General features: G+C 32.9%; 3 protein-coding genes across 3 annotated transcripts; all 3 read right to left on the bottom strand.

Moving 5' to 3' along the window:
- Positions 1-1,255: 1,255 nt before the first annotated feature.
- LOC113392085 (proton-coupled amino acid transporter-like protein pathetic) lies at positions 1,256-10,731 on the bottom strand. The gene is made up of 12 exons (XM_026628362.2): positions 10,660-10,731; positions 10,248-10,399; positions 9,434-9,578; positions 9,014-9,141; positions 7,455-7,539; positions 6,789-6,927; positions 5,851-6,048; positions 4,865-4,970; positions 3,781-3,894; positions 3,431-3,530; positions 2,068-2,162; positions 1,256-1,328 (listed from the first exon to the last, which is right to left on the bottom strand). The coding sequence occupies exons 1-12, from the start codon at positions 10,729-10,731 to the stop codon at positions 1,256-1,258; spliced, it is 1,407 nt and encodes a 468-aa protein (XP_026484147.1).
- Positions 10,732-13,562: 2,831 nt separating this feature from the next.
- LOC113392084 (uncharacterized) lies at positions 13,563-15,713 on the bottom strand. Its single transcript, XM_064219364.1, has 3 exons — positions 15,708-15,713; positions 14,866-15,081; positions 13,563-13,967 (listed from the first exon to the last, which is right to left on the bottom strand). The coding sequence occupies exons 1-3, from the start codon at positions 15,711-15,713 to the stop codon at positions 13,563-13,565; spliced, it is 627 nt and encodes a 208-aa protein (XP_064075434.1).
- A 4,493-nt stretch (positions 15,714-20,206) lies between these two features.
- Positions 20,207-21,389, bottom strand: LOC113392082 (uncharacterized). The gene is made up of 3 exons (XM_026628360.2): positions 21,314-21,389; positions 20,798-20,998; positions 20,207-20,473 (listed from the first exon to the last, which is right to left on the bottom strand). The coding sequence occupies exons 1-3, from the start codon at positions 21,371-21,373 to the stop codon at positions 20,207-20,209; spliced, it is 528 nt and encodes a 175-aa protein (XP_026484145.1). The 5' UTR covers positions 21,374-21,389.
- Between the last annotated feature and the right edge of the window lie 358 nt (positions 21,390-21,747).

Raw genomic sequence — 21,747 nt, 5'->3', positions numbered from 1 at the left:
GCGCTATTGACGCTTCATTATATATTATATAAGAAGGTATCTATGATGATCGATTCGTTTGATCTTTGATATAAAATAATTATAATCCCTTAAAAATACCGCTAATAGGACAAGTTCTTAACATTCAGAGAGATTTATATTGTTTATTAGTTGTTATAGATGCTATACAGAAAACAAGTTAAAAGTGGCATGTGTGCGAAGTTTAAGTATTTTCCGAGTTCGATAAATGTTCATGAGAGTCACATTAGATAAAACATTGTTACACTAACGTAGGATTTTCTCTAAAAAAGTAACGGTCTCTTATGTCCCACTTCTGGGCAAAGCCCTCCTGATTGATTGTTTCAGACCAAACGTGGTAGATTTTCATCCGACAGAAAATTCCTCCAGATGTTTGTCTTCATCCCCGAGCATGAGATGAACTTGGAACAGTTTGAATTCGTAATCCATTATGATTTACGTGTTCGTACTATAAAGGATAGTTCCTTTATAGTAAACTCGTAAACATCAATTGAGGATAGGCCTTCTATAATCTCTGTGTGTGTGTGTGCGGTCCCTAAACTTCAGAGTAACAATTTATTATTCGATTTTTAATATTACGTTATAGTACGACAAAATTTAAATGTAGCATCGACAATTTAAAAAAAGACCCATCAATCGTCAATTTGGCGAATGTATTTGGTTATATGATATTACAAATTATTACGTTTGCTTAAAGATCATTTTCGCATAACAAATAAATAAAGATTGATGATTTCGAGGTCACTTAATTCAGATGTGATTAGTCTTACGAATTTTGCTGATGCTACATCTAAGTTGTGTCGGACAATATCGATCATATTGATATGATTATGTGATTTTCATAAAAAGCAAAGAAAAAATGATATAGTCGTAAAGCCTATGCTTTACGACTTATTTCAAAATTAACAAAATATTCTCATTCACTTATTTTATGCCCAAATATGAACTGTTCCAATGTAGATGAATGCTCCCGGTGAGGAACCGCCCCGATGAGAAGGTACAAGTAGCAGAGTTTCGTCTGAGATATTATATATAATAAGGTTTACGATGTTTTCCTTCCCACCTTATGTCATTATTTTCTTCAGTTCATACATTATGCAGAAGATCAGGGAACTCTGTGACGTCAGAATTTTTAATTTGCAATTTCGTCTTCTATCAACAAAATATGTAGATATAATAAAATAATAACAATTTTGTTTACAATGTAATTTATTAAAAAAATATATCATCACATTATTTATGTGAACAAAACCCAACCGCCTCCAGATAAAATGCCCCCCAAAACCATAAGGCTTATATTCTTCAACAACCTGCAAAAACAAATAGAAATTATAGCAAAAAATAAAATAAAAAAAGATACCAAAAATAGAAACATAATATAAAATCTATTATATTAGTTCATAATACATCATTATTACACAGTATAAAACAAAGTCGCTGACCGCTGTCGAAAATAAGCCATTGTTTACGAGAAACAATGGCTTATTTTCGAAGAGATTTTAAGCAATACAGCATTAAACCTTATCCAATTAAGTACCTTAAATACATTGTGCATTTAATAGAGATCAATATGGCCTTTTACATCATGTAATTTAAATGAATATTATCGAAGATATTACAGATTTAAAACGCAGGGACGTAGCGGTTTGTATTGTCTATTGGCTGAAAAACTGAACGTTGTAAGACATTCTGTAGTATATTTAGTATCAGCATTGCACCCGTGCAAAGCAGGTCAGGTCGCTAGTATATTATATATACAAAAGTAACTCTATCTGTCTGTCTGTTGCTCTTTCACAGTCAAACCACTGAACTGATTTTGATGAAATTAGGTATGTAACTTGAACTCCATAGGTTACTTTTTATGACTAATACCTAACGACCAACCCCTTAAACGATAGAAAGAGAAACAGTGTTTAACTAAACAAAATATACGTATTTAAGAAATATACAGTTGTTAGAGTTATTGCTATGTAATATTTCTGACTTAAGAATTAAGGCGAGGTGTGCATAGCAATAGTTAAACGTTAGTTAGTTTTGAACTCTAGTTACCTTAATCGATGATTTATGGGTTCTTTCCATGTGATTAGTATCTCTATTAGCGCTGGGAATATAAATACCATGACCGCCGTGAAGAAGTTTCCAAGCTAAAACGTAGACGGGTACAATTGAAATAATTTTATTTGATAATTTAGTTAGTGTTAAGGATTTGTGCAAGCCCTTAGTGCAAGTTTTAGGTAGGAGGTTGCTAATGAGCAGCCTGTAAATTTCCCACTGGAGAGGAGGCCTTAGCCCAGGTCTCCTCTCCTTTGAGGAGAAGGTTTGGAGCATATTCCACCACGCTACTCCAATGCGGGTTGGTGGTCATACACATATCACATATTCTACCGCCAAGCAGCAATACTTAGTATTATTGTTTTCCGGTTTTAATGGTGAGTGAGCCAGTGTAATGAGAGATACATGAGATATCTAGGTAACCATGGTAGGAATGCTTCACTTACAATCAAGTGGCTGTCCGCCTACAAAGGCCATAAAAAATCATTGTAAGAAAACAGATAAACAGTAATCTGTTCTCCAGTCGATGATAGGCCGCTGACGCTTTTGTAACAAAAAAAATTAAATTATAATAAACACGTCTGTACTGACCCAAGAAACGATGGATGGATTGTGTGAAAGACTATATGGTTAGAAAGAATGTTACTAGTGAGATGACGCCCGACAGAGAATTATGGAAGAAGAAGACATGCTGCGCCGACCCCAAGTAAAATTGGGATAAGGGCAGGAGGATGATGATGATGATGAAACACGTCTGTACTAATATTATAAATGCGAAAGTAACTGTCTGTCAGTTGCTCTTTCACGACACAACTGAACCGAACTTGATGAAATTTGCTACAAAGCAAGCTTTAACTCCAAAGAAGGACATAGGGTAGGACACTGTTATGACTCACACTACGACCAACGCCTAAAACGCAAGGGAAGCCGCGGATGCAAATTAGTTTGTTTAAAGAAGAAAGTTTTATACATTCATCGTATATAAAACTTTCTGTTATGTAACAGAAATAATTATATTTTTTTCTTTAGCGTTTCCTAACTAAAGTCCAAGTGACTATCTTATAGGCTCAGATATCAGTTTTATTCGATAATAATTTTAGGATTACATTTTGGATTTCGATGCGGTTTTCACCATTATGTACCTAAATTAACGGAGAAGGTTTTTGTATATTTATATGAAATTTGACAATTACGTTAACTAAAAATTAACGCTTACATGGTTCACACGGAATATACCAAAAAAGTAAATTAATCTTTTTTTTATATTATTTTTTTTTATCAGTTATTAAGTTTTGCCAATATCTGATTTGATTTTTAAATGCAAACGTGGTTTTCACTCTTAGTATTATATTATACTTACGAAACTCATCCACGTAACTATGTTAGGCAGAGCGATCGACAAACATGCGATCACCATCACATGTAGAGCTCGATACAGACGCTCCCATAATCCACGACGTCTGCAAAATTCTACGTTCAAATTCATTGATTCCTTTTAAATAGAACAAACATCCGAATAACTTCACAAAACTCTAACATCAGAAACTAATATAACTTAGTGGTAGGGCTAAGTAATAATCCGTTTGAGTAGCCTACCCTCAAATAGGAATACTGCTCCAGTGCCTCCAGAAATCTAGAACTATTGAGACTAGGCAGCCCCTATGTTATTCGAAATCTAAGTCTAGTGACTATGGGACTATAGTTACTTACGTGTCATGTTTTCTTCCAACGTAATGCCAAATAATTCGAAAGGGGACCCAGAAGTGTACAGCAAACGTTACCCCAAGGGTTATCGTTAATAACCCTTGCATTATAAGAAGAGATCTGTAAATAAAATTTGTAATAACGCCAAGCCTCTGTGCCATATACAAGATTCGCGCACTGAGGGTTCCGTACCACCAGATAGATAGACAAACAGATACTTGGTCAACGGGAAGTGCCCTATAGGTTTTGATCCCTTTGCGAATTCATGGAAAATGCGACTTGAACGGCCATATCTTTTGATTCCGTAGACTTAGAAATTTGACATTCTTACAGCTTAAACGAATTGCACTCCTGAGAAAGAGCGACTCGATACCTAGACAGACAGACACGGACAAACGTACACCGAAGTGATCTTATAAGGGTTTTTTTTCCCTTTAGAGGTACGAAACCCTAAAAACGCTAACGCGTAAAAACAATACCATTTAAACTTTGTAATCTTGAAACATGATATATGAATATTTGATAAAATGACGTGGGACATGCAGTTGATGTATTTTTTTTTATATTAAGACTCAGGCTATAATCAGGCATCATACAACAATTCAAGAGGAAGAGAAATTTCTAGAAAGTAGATATATTTTATAATTTTAACGCAAATGACTTTTAAATTCACACGAATTTTAAAGACATATTGTTCTTTTCAGAGACATTTCAAAATCGAATGTATAATTCTCTTCCTATCCGACTCCAGTCATGGTGGAGATTGTTAACGGTAATCAGCTAAAGTAGGATGTGTTATAACACACAATTATGTACAACTCTCATAAATCGATGGAAAGGCAATCCAACAGGATTGCAGTTTCAGCACAAAGGCTACGGCTTTATGTGCTACCTGAGGCGTTTAAGTTTAAATATAGATAACTCTCAATCTTCTAATTCGTAATGGGAATTTCTTAATAGATAACTTAAATATGAACCGAAACCAGGATTTGAAACTAGGACTTCGGCAACTGCAGCAATAACCTAGTCCAGACCACCGAAGGTGTTTTAATAATTTAATTAGCTACAATATTAATATTCAAATACTTACAAATACGACGGCATATGTATCGTAAATGGGGAACGGCAATTTTCCCCCCAAGCCCAGTAACCAAAGAATCCTATTATCATAACGAAAGATATTACGATGGGCATACCTAAAATGTTTCCACATGAATAAAAATAAAATTTTAAATTTTGGAACGTCTGTTAAAGAAAATTAATGCATTATTCTTTTAAAGGAAAATATATAATGGCTGGATAGTGGATAGTGCCTTTTACCTGTATCAACTTTGGGTGTCTCAGTTACTCTGTGACGAAGCAATAAAAGCAATAATAACACACACACACACATAGAATTGTGGGTCTTATTTCAAGGTTATACAGTCCGTGTTAATATATGCACGATTGACATCTAATATCCCATAGTTAGCACGTTATGGGAGTAAACCAAACATAACATATTTGATGTACTCAAAGGCCAATTTTTGTTTATTTTTATTTTTTTGTTTATACCAAACTATCCAAACTATCAAAATCGGTCCACTCGTTCAGAGTTCAGTGGAACATATAGAAGAATTTTATAACAGTTTATTACATAATACAAGAGCCATGATGACCCAAACGAGAGATGTAATAGGACACTCGGTTGGAACGAAGTTGCTTACAATATACATGTGTATTATGCATTAAAAAACAGATACAAATTAAATGGTATTGACAAAATTGTTATTAAGAATCCAGAGTGAGAAAAATATTCTTCCAAATATTATCATAAAAAAACCTCATACAACAGAAATTTCTTCCTAGTCGTTTCCTCATTACTGAGTGTCGTGACCACCATGCGTGTTGCTCTCCTGTACACTTCTCTCTATCTATTTCACAATAGAAATAGATAGAGAGAGAGGGAAGGAAAAGTCGCTTGGAGGGGGGACATGACGCTTTTTCCTTACGTGACGATTTCTGCCAGATCTCTCTATTGCAACCCGCGTAGAAGAACTTCGTTCCAAAATATTTAAACATCCCAATATTTCTTACCACATTGTAATACAGTATTAAAGTACTGAGGCCGTCTCATGTTATTTTCAATGGGTAGAACTACACCGATGCCATTCATACTGTACATGCAAACACCGAGCATATTAAAGAATCCATGGACGTTCTTCCACGCGGGACGATCGCTTAAATCCGACCCGAGTGTTATGCTGTAGTACATTGTTGTTGCGACGCATAATGCTGGAAGTCGACGTTATAATAAACTTTATTATTAATTTCAGTAATTAAGATTCTATATACAAAGAAAACAACGTGTAAATTATACGGTGACGTCACTTTTAACATTTTTAAAGTGCCAATGTCTATGAGTGGTCCCCCACTTACCATCAGGTAGTCAAATTGCCGTCCACCTACCAACCTAAATCATAAAAAAAAAACTTGAAATTTCCACTCGAATCGTACTTATATTTATATAAATACGATATAGTAAAACCTTTTTTGTATATTGTTTTGGGCTGTATGGATATAGAAAAAAAAAACAATCAAACTAAATATAAACAAATGTTCAGTGAATGCAACAAGAAGTGAATAAAATAAATTAATATTATTAATTCCATCAAGGTAGCGCCATCTATTGTAATTCTGTAAAACTACGTCAGTTTGGTTTACGTTTCGTTAAACGTATGTACTTTAGTGTCACTAGCGCCTACACTGAGGCGCTAAAAGAAATTGTCAACACAATATATTGTTGAGTTAGTATAAAATAACTAAAACTAGTGTGTGCAGGTGTTAAGTAAATTTTTCCGGTATAATAAATATTGCTATTCCAGACTATAATTTATCTGTGTCAATTTAATTCGGAGCCATTCCGCCGTTCTGGCTTGATCAAAAATCATCCATAATAATATTAGTAAGATTAATAAATTATTATATATAATGTTACATAATACAAAATTTCAAATAACACTGTACGATTTTACCCGTAATCAGATCAGCTGCGAGGGAAAATGGCGCCAAATACTTTAAACTTCGAATCAGGCTCATCGCTATCAATGGAAGAGTCACTATTAATATATAGATACTTATTGAAATTTTAATACTAGATGCCGCTTCCATTACCTTAAAATTTATGAAAATTTATAATCAAATACGAAAATTAGATGATACTAAACCACTATATTTTTATTTTTTGTCATATAATAAAAAATATATATAATAATAATGTCGTGATTGATTTCGGTCACGACTGCTAATCTTAAGCGAGACTAGCCAACTAAACCAGGGCATATTAAACTGCATATGTGTGTGTGTTCCCATAATACGATATGATGGCAAATCCGACACGGCCAGAAAGACCCAGGACCAACTGTCTTACGTGCTTTCCGAGGCAAGGAAGTGACCTCCTTCCGGACTCCGGGCTGCTATTGAGAATTCTTCGACTGAGAAACCCAACTAACTAAATAACTTTTATCGATCTGATCTGGGATTTGAATCCAGGACCTCGAGATCTGCGGCCTTATATCGAGCCAATAGACAAGCAAGGCAGTCAATAAAAAGTAATAAATATAATAGCATGCTATTTTGGTGATTATTATTCTATAATCATAATACATTCTTTAATAATAAAAATAATCATAAATATGAACCGCTTTTAATGTCCTCGCCATAATTATATCGAAAATACAGCATGTTCCATTGAATTCCAAAAATAAAAATATGTCCACGAGATATCTGAAACAAAAAAAAATAAAAAATTCAAACTACGGTAACTTATAATTATGCCTTATAATTTAATCACTTTTATATTATATTATTTACCGAGGAACACTCGACGTGTTTCGGAGAGCCTATCGTTTTCGGCGCCGACTGATAAATATTGTACTTAATTGAAAATCACTCGGCGCTGACATTTAATAATTATACCCGATAATATTATGAATATTAATAGTCATATAGCTTCTGAGTCTACAAAAATAGTTTGTACAGATAGTGACTTGGGCTATTGACTAAATGAGGCATCTGCAGGCGGAAGGCCTTAGCATTTATTCACTCTTATAAACAAGAGAAAATTGGTATAGCAATAGAACATAATTATAACCAAAAATTGTGACCCAAAACCAAAAGCCCATCTTGATTGGTACCACCCATTCATCATATAGTCTACCGCCAAGCTACAATACTTAGTGTTGTTGTATTCCGGTTTGAAGGTCAAGTGAGCCAGTGTAACTACAAGTTTAAGGGACGTAACATTATAGTTTTTAAGTCTGGTAGCGTATTGGCGTGTGTAAGTAATATAAATAAAGAGCCGAGATGGCCCAGTGGTTAGAACGCTGCACGCGTTCTAACCTTAACCGATGATTTCGGGTTCAAACCCAGGCAGGCACCACTGAATTTTCATGAGCTTAATTTGTGTTTATAATTCGTCTCGTGCTCGGCGGTGAAGGAAAACATCGTGAGGAAACCTGCATGTGTCTAATTTCAACGAAATTCTGCCACATGTGTATTCCACCAACCCGCATTGGAGCAGCGTGGTGGAATATGCTCCATACCTTCTCCTCAACGGGAGAGGCCTTAGCCCAGCAGTGGGAAATTTACAGGCTGATTATGTATTATTATGTATATTATGTGTGTAAGTAATGGTTAATATTTATTACTGCACCAATGTCTTTGGTCGGCGGTGATCACCTTATACCCCTACCAGTACTATAAAATAAAAAAATAAAATTGTTATTGGCGTTAGAGATTACATCGTCTATTATTATATTATACTGCCTATCTTAACTCTGAATAAATTTTAAACAAAAAATATTTTGAGATTTAACAAAAACACCCAGTTAGTAATAAATTTTTGAGAATCATCAAATCGACATATTTTATCTCTGCTTCCTCTGTTAGTTACCACAATCGAGAGTTTTCGTACAGGAAATTGTTGGGCGTCTGATCATAATGAAGCTACTCACGAAACATTAGTTTGATAGTAATCAAGTGCAAAAATGGACCATGGATCCTGGACTAGTAGCCAATCCTTATACTATCAATAGCGCTGCCAATCACAGTACATGAACTGTCATATCTATCATTGTACTAATTTTAAAGGAATTGGTTAATGAATCTAGCTATGTGATGCTATTTCATGCGTCTATTAAATTTGAAGACCTTGATCACTTAATTTAAAAGAAGAACAGGTTTCTTGAAAATTTGTCACCTAAATGCTTTGCTGAATCGTCGCAACTTTAAAGGACCCGTGGCAAGAGCCACTTCTGCTAAGTCAGGATAGGAGAGTCTTGGCACACGTAATTTCAAGTACATTTTTTGGGCTGATTTCACCAAAATCTGAAAATATTATAAGACAATTTTGATCCATAACAACTCCATACTGGCAAAATCTTTCGCCATTCTTATAAGATAACTAGTAGATTTTACCACGAAACTTGGTTTGTTGTACATTTTTTAACCACCAACAAATCTATAGCCAGGACTTTTAACGGCTAAGTTTCACCTTTCCTACCTACTAAGTAATAGTGGATCAGAGATCTCCACCAGATAATTATTTAGTTACCAATAATTCTACGACATTTGTTATTTTTCCATATTATATATGTCTCAAGATTCAAAAATTACTTACTAACATACAATATGATATGAGGAATCCAAAGATGGCGGTGACTGCCAATGATGTCCAAATCCCACCATACATATAAGCCTCATGTATTCCTAATATACCAGCACCGATACAGCCTTTCACTAAATGGGCGGTTGATTCGACGAGACTAGAAGCAATTTATATGTCATTTTAACAAACTATGGGCAGATTATTATGCTATTTTTCTGAGTAGTACTGAAAATGATCAGATATATAAGGGAAGTCTTTTATATTTTACTTTTTATTTTGCTGCTCCGGTTCTTAGGTCTGCTGCGGTTTCACGCTCGTCAAAAATTTTTGTTCGAACCTGTATATCTAAATCTGACGGTATACTATAATTTATTCTACCGTTCTCAATTAATGATTTGACTAACTTTATGATATAAGTATGGTATCAGGGACATAGATGAGTTTCTCTCATCACGACATTGACGTGCTCAAAGATGTTGATATCATTTTTAAGACCACGTTTAGAATATTTTCAGCAGTTTCGAGTCACGTGTAATTAAATACTTACTTATATGTGACTCGAAACGATTAAGACTTTGAATTTGACAGATGTTGCTTGCGTTGCTTTTAACAGAACAATAATGGCTAAAAAGTTAACAAAACAAATTAGCAGTGGCGTTTCTTTTTCTATAACACAATCTCGAGTAGATTAGAAAAAGTAGTTAACGAAATTCACATTGAGTAATATTATTTATTCTAATCTCTGATTTGCTAAAGTGATTACATTTTTAACTGAATAAGAGATAAAAAAATAAACTAGTGTTATAATGGAAATATGTTGATTTACTTCGTGGCATAAAGATTTTGCCTCTCTGCGACAAAATCATAGTCTATCATCTCAACACCGGGATAGAGTTCATGGTAAGCGGTGCTGTCACTTCTAATCAAATATTCCGATACCTCAAATTCCAAATTTCGTAAGGAAGTAATATCATCATCCTGAAATTTAACGAGATATATACATACAGCGAAAATGCTAGGCGAAGGCTTGCGTTTCTCTTAAAAAAACAGTTTTTGAAGTTCATTCCACTGCACTGCTTTAGTGTGGTGGACACATATGTAGTATGAGTATATCGTCGGACATATGCATTACTTACTGCAGTTTTAACCACCAAGCGCGAGATTAAGCACATAAAAATTCTGTTGTGCTTATCCGGGTTTGAACCCACAATCATCAGCTTAGGTTCACGTGTTCTAACCGTGAAATCGCTTAAAGGGCTTTTGCCTTCCTTATCATTAAACACTACAAGCTGATAGGAACAATTCAGCATTTCGTTTAATGCATATTTTGTCAAAGTTTCGATTTTCCTTTGATCACGGTGAATATGCAATAGCGGTTCATTGTTTCTATTTAAGTTCATTGTTTCGAAATTTCTAGATAAATCACTTTGACCGTCACACAGTTGACGCCTTTGTAAATCAGCGCTTTGGCTAAATTTGAAATTCTATGGTCATTTTAATGAGTATATATTTCGAGGCGGACAATACATGGATCAGAATTTAAATTCGTTTGTATTCAGATTTGCAATTAGAATAAAACAATTATACTATTTGGTTACATTCCAAATTTAAATCATATTTTCATTTTGTATATTATTCAAAAATGTCCTGCCCCGGCTCCACATGGGTGCAAATTTTTAACACAGTAAATGTTATGATATTAATATAGTTTATATCCTATAGCACTCAGTATTAATGTAGCTATTTACCAGTGAAATAATTTTGGTAGTTAGATCATTTGTTCCAGAGATTACCCCGACATATAAACAAACAAATTTTACCTCTTTATAATATTAGTATAGATAAAACAGCCAAGTAATGTCAATCTGTAGGTCATTGACATAAAGCCTATTCCAACCGAAGGAGATATAAATAAAACTTAGGTTTACATATTCCATGCGATTCTAATGGCTCTGCTATACTATACACAACAAGCAATTCTTGATTTACTTAGATTTATTTATAAAACGACACGATTTTACTTTATTATAACTTTAATTTATTTCCATGTTTTGATCACAACTGACTCTAAACTGAATTTCATACTAATGGAAGCTTCACTTAATATAATTTGTTAAATGACGATTCAAAAGTGCTTGTAAAAATCTACTTGAATAAAGTATATTTTGATTTTTTTAAATTTAAATAGCTTTTTCGCGAATCCATAATAAATATATTATATTTAAAACTTCAACCAATGATATCGCGTCAAATTAACGTCAAAGTTGTTTTTTCTCCTTCTGTAGTTGGAACAGGGTACGTAAATAAACATTTGCAATGGAAGTTGTTTTATTAAGCCATTTCTTTTGCATTTAAAACTCTACCAATTATATAATCAATATATTTAATCAATAAAATTAATTTTAATAGACAGAATTCGACACTTAGTGATAGGGCTTTGTGCAAGTCAACCAACAGCACCTAAATGCTATTGATGTGTTTGTGAATTAATTCCAAAATACTCACAGCTTCATTTTGCGTTGTTTTGTTTTCAATAGCCTGTAAATAAAAACTTTAATAAGCGACACGAAAAATATACAGATTATTCATATATATGTTTTCCTTTTTTAACACGGTTATATAAGCTTCACTTGTAACTATGTATGTAAGAAAATCTTGGAATCTTAATTTGACCCACTTCCCGGTTTCGATTAGGATGAAATTTTGCACACGCTCGTGAGTTCTGATGACAATACATGACTAGCAAAGAAACGTCATTACAAATCCAATATGGCGGCCTCCTCAAGATGGCAGACTGGCTGTTTGAAATCCATCCCCATGATATGTATATCAAATGAAAGGGTTTGCTGTCAAGAATACGAATAAAATAGTCACCTAAATAAAATCCAACATGACGGACATCCAAAATGGCGGATTGGCTATTTGAAATGCACAATATATACAATGTTAAGCAACCCAAGTTCCACGTACATTACCCTCCCTACTAGACGGTAGGAGTACATTTCTTATTTTACCATATATTAACATTTGTCGGGAGTTGGTACTACAATATCCTAAGGGCTCAGGATCCAAACCGCTTACACGTCAGTTAGCGGCCTGTCTATTTATGGTTGTGTCAGGGCTTTAAATTTTTTGTTTTATAATCTAAATCTTTCATAATTATGTAACATTAAATTGAATTTTTACAGTCACATTGGTGTCTAATTTAAAAGGCGGTAGATTCACATGGAGAAGGTTTAAATCCCAAGTAAGGCCATTTAATAATATATTTTTTGTCAATAAGTTCTCAACAGCATGGGTAAGTTAGAAAATTGGAAGTGTTAAGCTCCCGTGCCTCGGGAAGCAGGTAAAGCCATTGATGGTAAAGCCGTTGCCATCACATTAGACTATGTAAGGAAAGGTATATAAAGAGCACTTTTGGAGGCAAATAAAACACAAATAATATATATTAGTGACATTTGACGTGAGTTTTCATATTTCATTGGAGTTACAAGTCACTTCTCACTAATTTCATTTTCTCAAATAATCATTTTTCCATGGACGTATTATTTGAGCTGTTGGTTTAACTTTTCTATTATATTAATTAACGTTCATTTAGAATATAAGTAACCAAAGCATAGATAGCATTATTGCCAATATTAATTCAATTATCTTATTTATTTGAAACGTTTCCTTACCTCCCGACCGGCTGACATAATTTAATTTCTTAGTAAAAATAAATCCAGTCGGCTAAGCTTGCTGATATATTTTCCCATAATAACATTCACTTAAAATTAAGAATGTACAAATATTGTTTATAAATTAAACTTAATCGTTTCATATAATATAATTAATAACATAATAATATCGACTATTTTGAAATTGCAATTAAATAACTCATTTGACGTAGTCATTATGATCGGCGTACGTCAGTTATTATTAGAATTGGTAATAATACAAATTATGAAATCATCCAGCCAGAATTACGAAATGTTTACAAATTTACATAGAAATGTAAAAAAAAAGTATTCGATATTCGTATATTTTAATAGAATGTAGGTATGTTATATTAAATAAGCTAAGACTTGTGACCTTTTACAATTTAATTCTAAGGAGATTTGTTTGCAATGAAAATAACGATAAATGAGCCCAGAGTTTATTTTCAACAACGTTTGCATTTAGTTTCTTTGGTGACGAGTCGTTCTCCTCTCGTACTCATGAGACATTCGAGCGAATTACCACAAGAGTCACATTCTCCGTCATCACACGGATCCTTTTCTTCTTCTTCCTCACACTCATACTTAACTTCACATTGTACGTTACAAGTTACAATTTTTTTACCTTTGTATCTATTGCCACATCTGTCTTGACATTCGTCTCTTGCTTCGCATTGGATTCTATTTGAGATTCTAAGTAGTTGCTTCACGATCGGCGATCTTAGTACGTTTTTGTCGTTCAATTGTCGTCCTTGATTGTCTCGAAGTCTTTGAAGTCGGTGTAACTGCTTCGCCTCATTTTTCAATTGGACATATGATTTTGTTGTACTTTTCTTTATCAGGTTCTTTACCTTTGGATTTAAAATATGTTATTTTTTTTTAGTTATTTAACTAGTAGTGAAAATTTGTCGATGTTCTACAATGTTGCTGAACTGAATGACTGAATGATCGTTAAATTGACTGCAACTGACCTAGAAATAGCCAGTGCTAGGCTTCCCAGCTTCGGGAAGCTTGTTAAATCGTAGTTCTGTTCCTGATTTTTCTCAGGACGTGTCGGATTATCATCCCATCGGTTTGCGCGAGTGAGGGATATGCAAATAGTTCGAGATTAGCCGTGGCCGAAATTCAATTAGAAGGATTCAAATAAATCCAGTTGAAATTACAATATCGAATGTTTGGATATTTGCTAGTTAAAGTAATTGGTTTAACGAACTGGTATGGATGAAGTTTAGTGAATTTATAGTCTCTCGTCAGTTTCGGGATAATTGTATAAACTGTATATTTTATTTTATAATAATATTTGTAGAAATTGATCCATGATAAAGGATATTATTCAATTCACCGATTTAAAAAAAAGGTAAGAGCTTTTGGATATTTGTTTTCTGTCGTAACTTTCGTAAAAATGCACGAATATCCCTATTTACATCATTAAAGAACATTGTGCTAATCTGAGACATAAGACTTTTACATCATAACATTAACAGCCTATATATTTCCCACTGCTGGGATAATGTCTTCTCTCCCTTTGAGGAGAAGGTTTGAAGCATATTTCACCACGCTGCTCCAATGCGGGTTGGTGGATACACATGTGTCACGATTTCGTTGAAATTAGATACATGCAGGTTTTGCTTACAATGTTTTCCTTCAGCGCCAAGCACGAGATGAATTATAAACACAACACAACAGGTCTAACTATATTTAAGTTTGAAAGAATATAAATAAAATAGGATAATATCATAAATATTAGACCTTATGCTGTAACAATAAGTGCGGTAAATGTCCAATTCCATTTTCATCACTGGTTTCTGGAGAACCAGCACGATATTTCTGATCTTGTTTAGCATCCATTTTGGAACCAGAGTCGACTATGAGGAGAATAGGATGTCTGTCGCTGGTGTGTTTTTGACTTAGCAGATTTATAAGACTGGACAAATCTCGTCTCGAGTTTTGAACATCGGCTTGCACCTGAAACTAAAATGAATGGTGTAAGTCGAAATCTTAATTGTCATCGATTTTATTGATTGTTGATAATTAACCACTGGTTCGGAAAACAGACCTGATAAGAATCGAAGGGAGAAATCAGCGAGATTGATTGTTTTTTAAATTATTCTTGTTTACAATTATTATATTTATAGTTTCAATTGAAACGGCCTGATCTGCTCGGTCCCAAATTTGCTCATCTAGATAGATGACAAATTGACAAAACTTTGTATGGGCATAATAAGATGGTATGTCTCAAATATGTTTACAGAATAACCATAATTCGAACAGAACATAAACAGAACTAAATTACAAATTTCATTTAAAGATGACAATAAGAGAGATTTTAAAAATTTGTTATAACATATTCGGAGTTTTTAAAACTTTTATTTTTAGTTAATTTGAATATTGGCTGTCGATTCACTTTTATTTGATAATTTTATTAATTTAAAGCCTGGGATGACGCAGTGGGCATGCGATAAAGGAAATCATCTTAAGTAAACCTACACCACTAAACCATTATTGCTATATTGACCAGTATATTGGGATCCGCTATAGCGTATTGTTACTTCAAGATAGAAGGTTTTAGTCCAATGACTAAACCTACAGACTCTCATTTATAATCTCCAATATATCTCATATATGGGTAATGTGTATCAAATATATAAATATTATAATGATGTAAATTTAATATTAGCTGGAAAAGACTGGTTAATGAAAGCACAGATAAGGAAACTTGGAAACTTTTGGAGGAGGCCTATACCCGCCATGGGCCTTGACAGAAAAATACGAAATGTATGTATTCTTATTTTTTTTCTATGTATGTTAAGGAAATAAAAAAGGCTTTATTATTATTATTGTATTAAGTTTAATATTAATAGGATTAATAGTTTTATTGCGTAAAATTACGATTACGTAAAATAATAACTATTATATAGAAAAAATACTTACAGTAAACAAAATACAGACCGATATATATAACATTTCTTTCCATAAACCCATTTTGTGTTATTCCTTCGTCGTTTCGCCAAAAAGTGTTTAGTTTTTTAAACTTCTTAATAAACTTATTTCCGCTCCGATTGTTTTAATCGATTTTAATTGAAATTTCTAATGAAAGTTTTATGTGTTCTGGACTATATAATATTTTGTGAGATAATAAATTTATTTGCCAATTAACAGTTTGGTGTGGATTAATTTACGCAATTCACTTATTCATGGTTTGATACGCATACAAGTATGCTCTATTATAAAAAAAGAACAAAATTATAACATTCGTTTGTAATACGCACGTGTACAAACTAATAGTTTGAATACATGTCATTTTTAAAATAATAATCATTATATATTATAAAACAAAGTCGCTTGCCGCTGTCTGTCCCTATGTATGCTTAGATCTTTAAAATTACAGAACGGATTTTGATGCTGTTTTTTTAATATATAGATTGATTAAATAGGAAGGTTTATATGTATAATACATGCACAATATAGTAGAGGATCACTGATAATTTTAGAGGATTCTAAAGTCATATAGTAAATAAACACATTTTTTGCGCTTACATTACAAACGCTGGCTGAACCCCACGAGATAGATCAAAATAATGTACTACAGTATTGTACACCTTAAAGAAGTCTTCAAAAAAGTCCGCAATCGTATATGTCTATCTCTTAGGGATAGCCCACAATAACTATATTTTACCCTTTACTTTATATGAGAGATAGTGGCTTTTTTTTTTCGAAGCGATATTAAGCAATACAGCATTAATCCTTATCTTATTAAGTATAATACCTTAAATATATTGTGAATTTAATATAGATCAATATGGCCCTTTACAGCATGTAATTTAATTAATATTTTCGAAGATATTACAGATTTATTTTACTGTCTAACGACTGAAAAACTGTGACCGTTGTAAGACATTCTGTAGTATATTTAGTGGCAGCATTGCACCCGTGCGAAGCCGGGGCGGGTCGCTAGTTAATACATAAAATCAGTATCTAGCTAAGGTATCTAGTGTTTTTTTTTTTTTGAAATTGATCTTCAAACTTGCTTGTTGTTTGAAGTTAAAGTAATACCATTTGAATAATAAATTCGACAAAAGTTACGGTTTATTTCATCCTGTCCTGTGAAATGCTGAAACTTTAACCTGTCATAATCGAATTAGTACCATTAGATTGAATCTGGAAAAATGAAAACCTTTATATGTTTGATCGACCTCGAGAATCGAGAATGCTTCGAAATGTAGTGATCAAAGGTAGTATGCGGTTTGGTGAGTGTCAAGCTTAGCGGCGACGCACACCGAGCTATTCTATATATAAATTATCATAGATACATATCTTGTTTTATTTTTCTCAAATAATAATTTTTCCACGGACGTATTATTTGGGTTTTTGCTTTAATTTTTCTTTTATATTAATTAACGTTCATTCAGAATACATTCATGTTTAATATTTCTAAGTAGCATCACAATCTAAATTTTAGGATGACCATAAAAAATAATCGTACTCTAATTTTGTAATATGTTATCGGATGTATACCTATAGTCTATTACAACTGTTGAAGGAGTAAAGATAAACGTTGGATTGTAGATATTGTACACTACGAACAGTAGGTTCTGTAACACGAAACTCGAATCTCACCGCATGACACGAGTGTGAAATGTCAGAATGTGATATGTTGACTGTAATAATTATAAAATTTATAGGATACACGTATCAAAATGGCGTATCACTGAAAGTCAGTTGTCAACATTTCACAAGTGATATACAAAGTGAATTCTTACAGAATTGGAGTGCAGTTCTTGATTGATATGTCTTTATTTATAAAACAACACTATTCCCCTTAACTACTTATCTACTTTAAGTTTAATTTCAAAGTTTCGATAAAAGATTCGTCAACGTCCAAAACGTCATTTTATCGCAAATCCATAATGAATATTATTGAAGTTCTCGACCAATGATATCGCGTCAATTCGGTGTAAAAAAATGTTCATTTGACATTTGTCCTTTTGTGGTTGGAATAGACACATGTCTCCTATAAAGTTCTTACGGTATTTTCGGTAGTATCCTAAAATAATAACAACATTATTATATGTAAAATTATCTTATAGAAAGATTGATAAATATTATTTGAGTAAACGATAAAAATAAACTCGTGACACAACTGTTTCTACAGCTTCGCAAAGTCAATACATCTTTCCTGGACCACGTTTTCCGTTTCTATAATAAGATTCAACACATTCCTTATTAATTTCATGCGCCATTACTAAATTTAAAGTAACTCTGTCTATCTGACTGTCTATTTCTCTTACACTGCCTGTCCACTGAACCAAATTGGATTAAATTTGGTGTTAAGAAAGCTTAAACTCCAATGAAGGGATAATTAAAAGAGTGGAGATTTTTATACAGGCTGATTAAATGTATTCGTATATAAATATCATGATAGAAAAAAAAATAGTAACTACTTTACAAATCAAATCAAAATATACTTTATTCAAGTAGGCTTTTACAAGCACTTTTGAATCGTCATTTAAAAAACTATTAAGTGGAGCTACCTGTTCGGTACGTAGATTCTACCGAGAAGAACCGGCAAGAAACTCCGTAGTTACTCTTTTTCAACATTTAATAATACAGTCATGTTAGTTAAACATGACTAAAAATTATAATCTTTAGTTAAAAGATTATAGTTTCACTTAATATTAATACATGGTAAGTGAGTATTGAATGCAGTACTTTAATATTGTAAATATAATTTAATTTGAAAAACTTATATTATTTTTTATTCCAAGTCTTTCAGGGGATAGACAAACTTTATACCCATATCCATCGCCAGCGTGAACAAAAATGTGGGAGATGCTCGTTTGGAATACTTTTAAAACTAAACTGAGATATGAGCAAAGAATTTCGTGTTCAAGGCAATATAATATCAAGTTCCAATACCCGAGTTTTCTAAAGCATTCCTCGAGACATTCCTGCGTTCAGGCATGCCTTTGAGCGCCTTAAAATATTTTATCGACGCTGTCTTCTCTAGACGACATTTTAGTGCTTTTCGCGTATTCGGTTCCCTGATCAGATTGAATTGTACGCGTTCGGAATAAAATCGAGTCTTGCGAAAATTTTACGCTGTCTATATTGTCAGTTTGAAGAACAGCCTCCTGAAGTGTTTGTGTTACCCGAACGTATGTTTAAATCAGATGTATGTTTTATATATTTTTATTGTAATATTTATTTACGTTGCAAGGTCTCGTGTAGGTCTATGTCATTTAGGTAGACGAACTGTCAAATGAGCCACAACTGCCCACATACTTTGTTAGGTACTTTAAGAAATATAATGTATTTCCTATACCAACAATGTGCCACCGACCTTGGGAACCAAGATGCTATGTCCCTTGTTCCTAGCCCACTCACCATCCAAACCGGAACACAATAATATGTATTACTGTTTAGCGTTAGAATATATGATGAGTGGGAGGTACTTTTATAACAGTGTTATAGTTTGATATATAAAGTTAATTAACACATCACAAGGTAAATTTATAAGACGCAAGGGAAATGGCATTTAAGATATTTTGAAGATAATTTGGAATGTCTTTATTTAAATTTAAGAATAGAATATATTCTTGTAAAGTTTAGTTTACAATTATTATAACTGGTGTATAATATTTTTTGTTTTAATTGTTAACAATGCAAAATTTATTTGCTACTGCGTGATTATGTATTCAATAAGAAAAAACCTTTCGTTGGGTTTATTGCCGATGTTTTTGCGAAAGAGTTCTATACATTAATTTATCCTCATATGACGATATAAAATTGCCTTTTAAAGCCTACTTGAATAGGGAAATATTTGATTTTGATCTTTTAATATTAGTCCTGAGATTTTTGCAATCTTTCTTCTGGGATTATTAAAACGTAAATTATCTATATTATATAAAACTTATTTGCTATTAATCCTTGATAATAACTAATCCTTTAACTACTTTTATATTTTTTATTAATAAAGTACGAAAAGAAAACTCATGATCTCTTCAACTCAACTTTTTTTTTAATTTATTAATCTTGATAAAGGCAAACGATAAAATAACAATATAGATTAAATTTAATAATTTGATTTTTTTTATTTTCTTAAAAGCCAAGCGGGTGGCATAGTTTTACCACACTTTGGTCTTTTGCAATATGGTTTTTTCGGCTTCTTACATAAATCGTAGTCATCGTACTCCTCCCTGCACGTTATCGTACAAGTGTACTTCTTCTTTCGAGGGCATTTTCTCACACACGAGTCCAATCTTTCACATCTAGCACGTAGAGCTTGCCGGAGAACATTCTCAGTCTTCTCAAAGACCATCGCTGCATCTGTATCGACTTCTTCGTTTTCTTGCGTCGTCTTAAATATGATTGCGATTGAAAAAAAATTACATCATTAATTTCCATAATTAATATTTTCAAAGGGGATCTGATCGTAGAACTATTCTGTTAGAACCAACAAAACTCACCGCAGATGTCATCTGAATGTCAAAATTTAATATGAAATATTTTCTATATTCATTTTAACATTTAACGGACGCATCAAAAATTGTCTAAATTTTACGCGTGACTTACAAAGTGACTCTTACAGAATAGTATTGCTGATTGCAATCATCAGTACAATATATTTAAAAGGTCATTGGTACTTTTAAGTAAGCGTTATTAAAATATATACAAAATGTACCCTTAAAACGTGGTAGAAATTATACAGTTCTTGATCATGCGGCGGTTCAACTGGGCTGATTTCAGGAGTTATGACGTCACTTTCTAACCCTGGTGCTCTGACGTTTTCGTCATTACGTTTATAAAGTATCGCTATTAATGGTATCTTTGAATTATAATTCAATATTCTCTGGTTATTACTTTGACTGTCCGATGAGGCATTCTGAAAAAAATATTATGTTGATGAAGCAAATAACAGTTTGTCTATATCCCACAGCTGGGCAAAGACCTGTGGTCCATTTAATGAGAAGATTTTTGGTGCATATTGCAGCACACACCTAAACAAGAAGCCACATGTTAGGCAAATGAAAATTCACGTGAATTTGAATTTATGATCTTCCTTTAATATGCGCGTTTTCTAACTACTGGCTAGAACTCGAAAAATATCAATGAAGCTTAAGTTTACACGAATAACGAACAATTTAGTTTTATAACTGGGCATATATAACGTATTTAATTCTTTTACAAATATACTTACTTTTAATGAAAAACTTAGGTAAACCAAAATTAATTCTATACCCAATCGTCTGAACTTCATATTGATAAGAAATGAAACTAACATTTATGACCACGCATGAAGTGATTTAATTAAAGGACAAACAATCATCTTAATTAATCAGCACTTGAACGAGTAGGATAATTCGTAAGGCTCGATTCACACTAGCAAGGTTTAATCAAATGTTAGCTTTAGTAATAGTTCCAATAGTAAAAGCAAATTATCTCTTTCCACACGTTTCAAAACAAGTGTGGGACTAAAAATGTTTTCCCGTCCGTGACCGAAATCGGTCAAGAGGATCATCATCGTGGATTCGAAACCAATGTAGTTATGCTGACGGACAAGAAAAATTAATGAGAAATTGTATAATGATTGCTTTAATGGACAATAAATATAACTATATCTGACTATTCCAA

This window comes from Vanessa tameamea, chromosome 27 (genome assembly GCF_037043105.1).
Source record: "Vanessa tameamea isolate UH-Manoa-2023 chromosome 27, ilVanTame1 primary haplotype, whole genome shotgun sequence".
Taxonomy (NCBI): domain Eukaryota; kingdom Metazoa; phylum Arthropoda; class Insecta; order Lepidoptera; family Nymphalidae; genus Vanessa; species Vanessa tameamea.
Note: the sequence above shows the minus strand (reverse complement) of the source record. Positions and strands in the feature narration are given on the sequence as shown.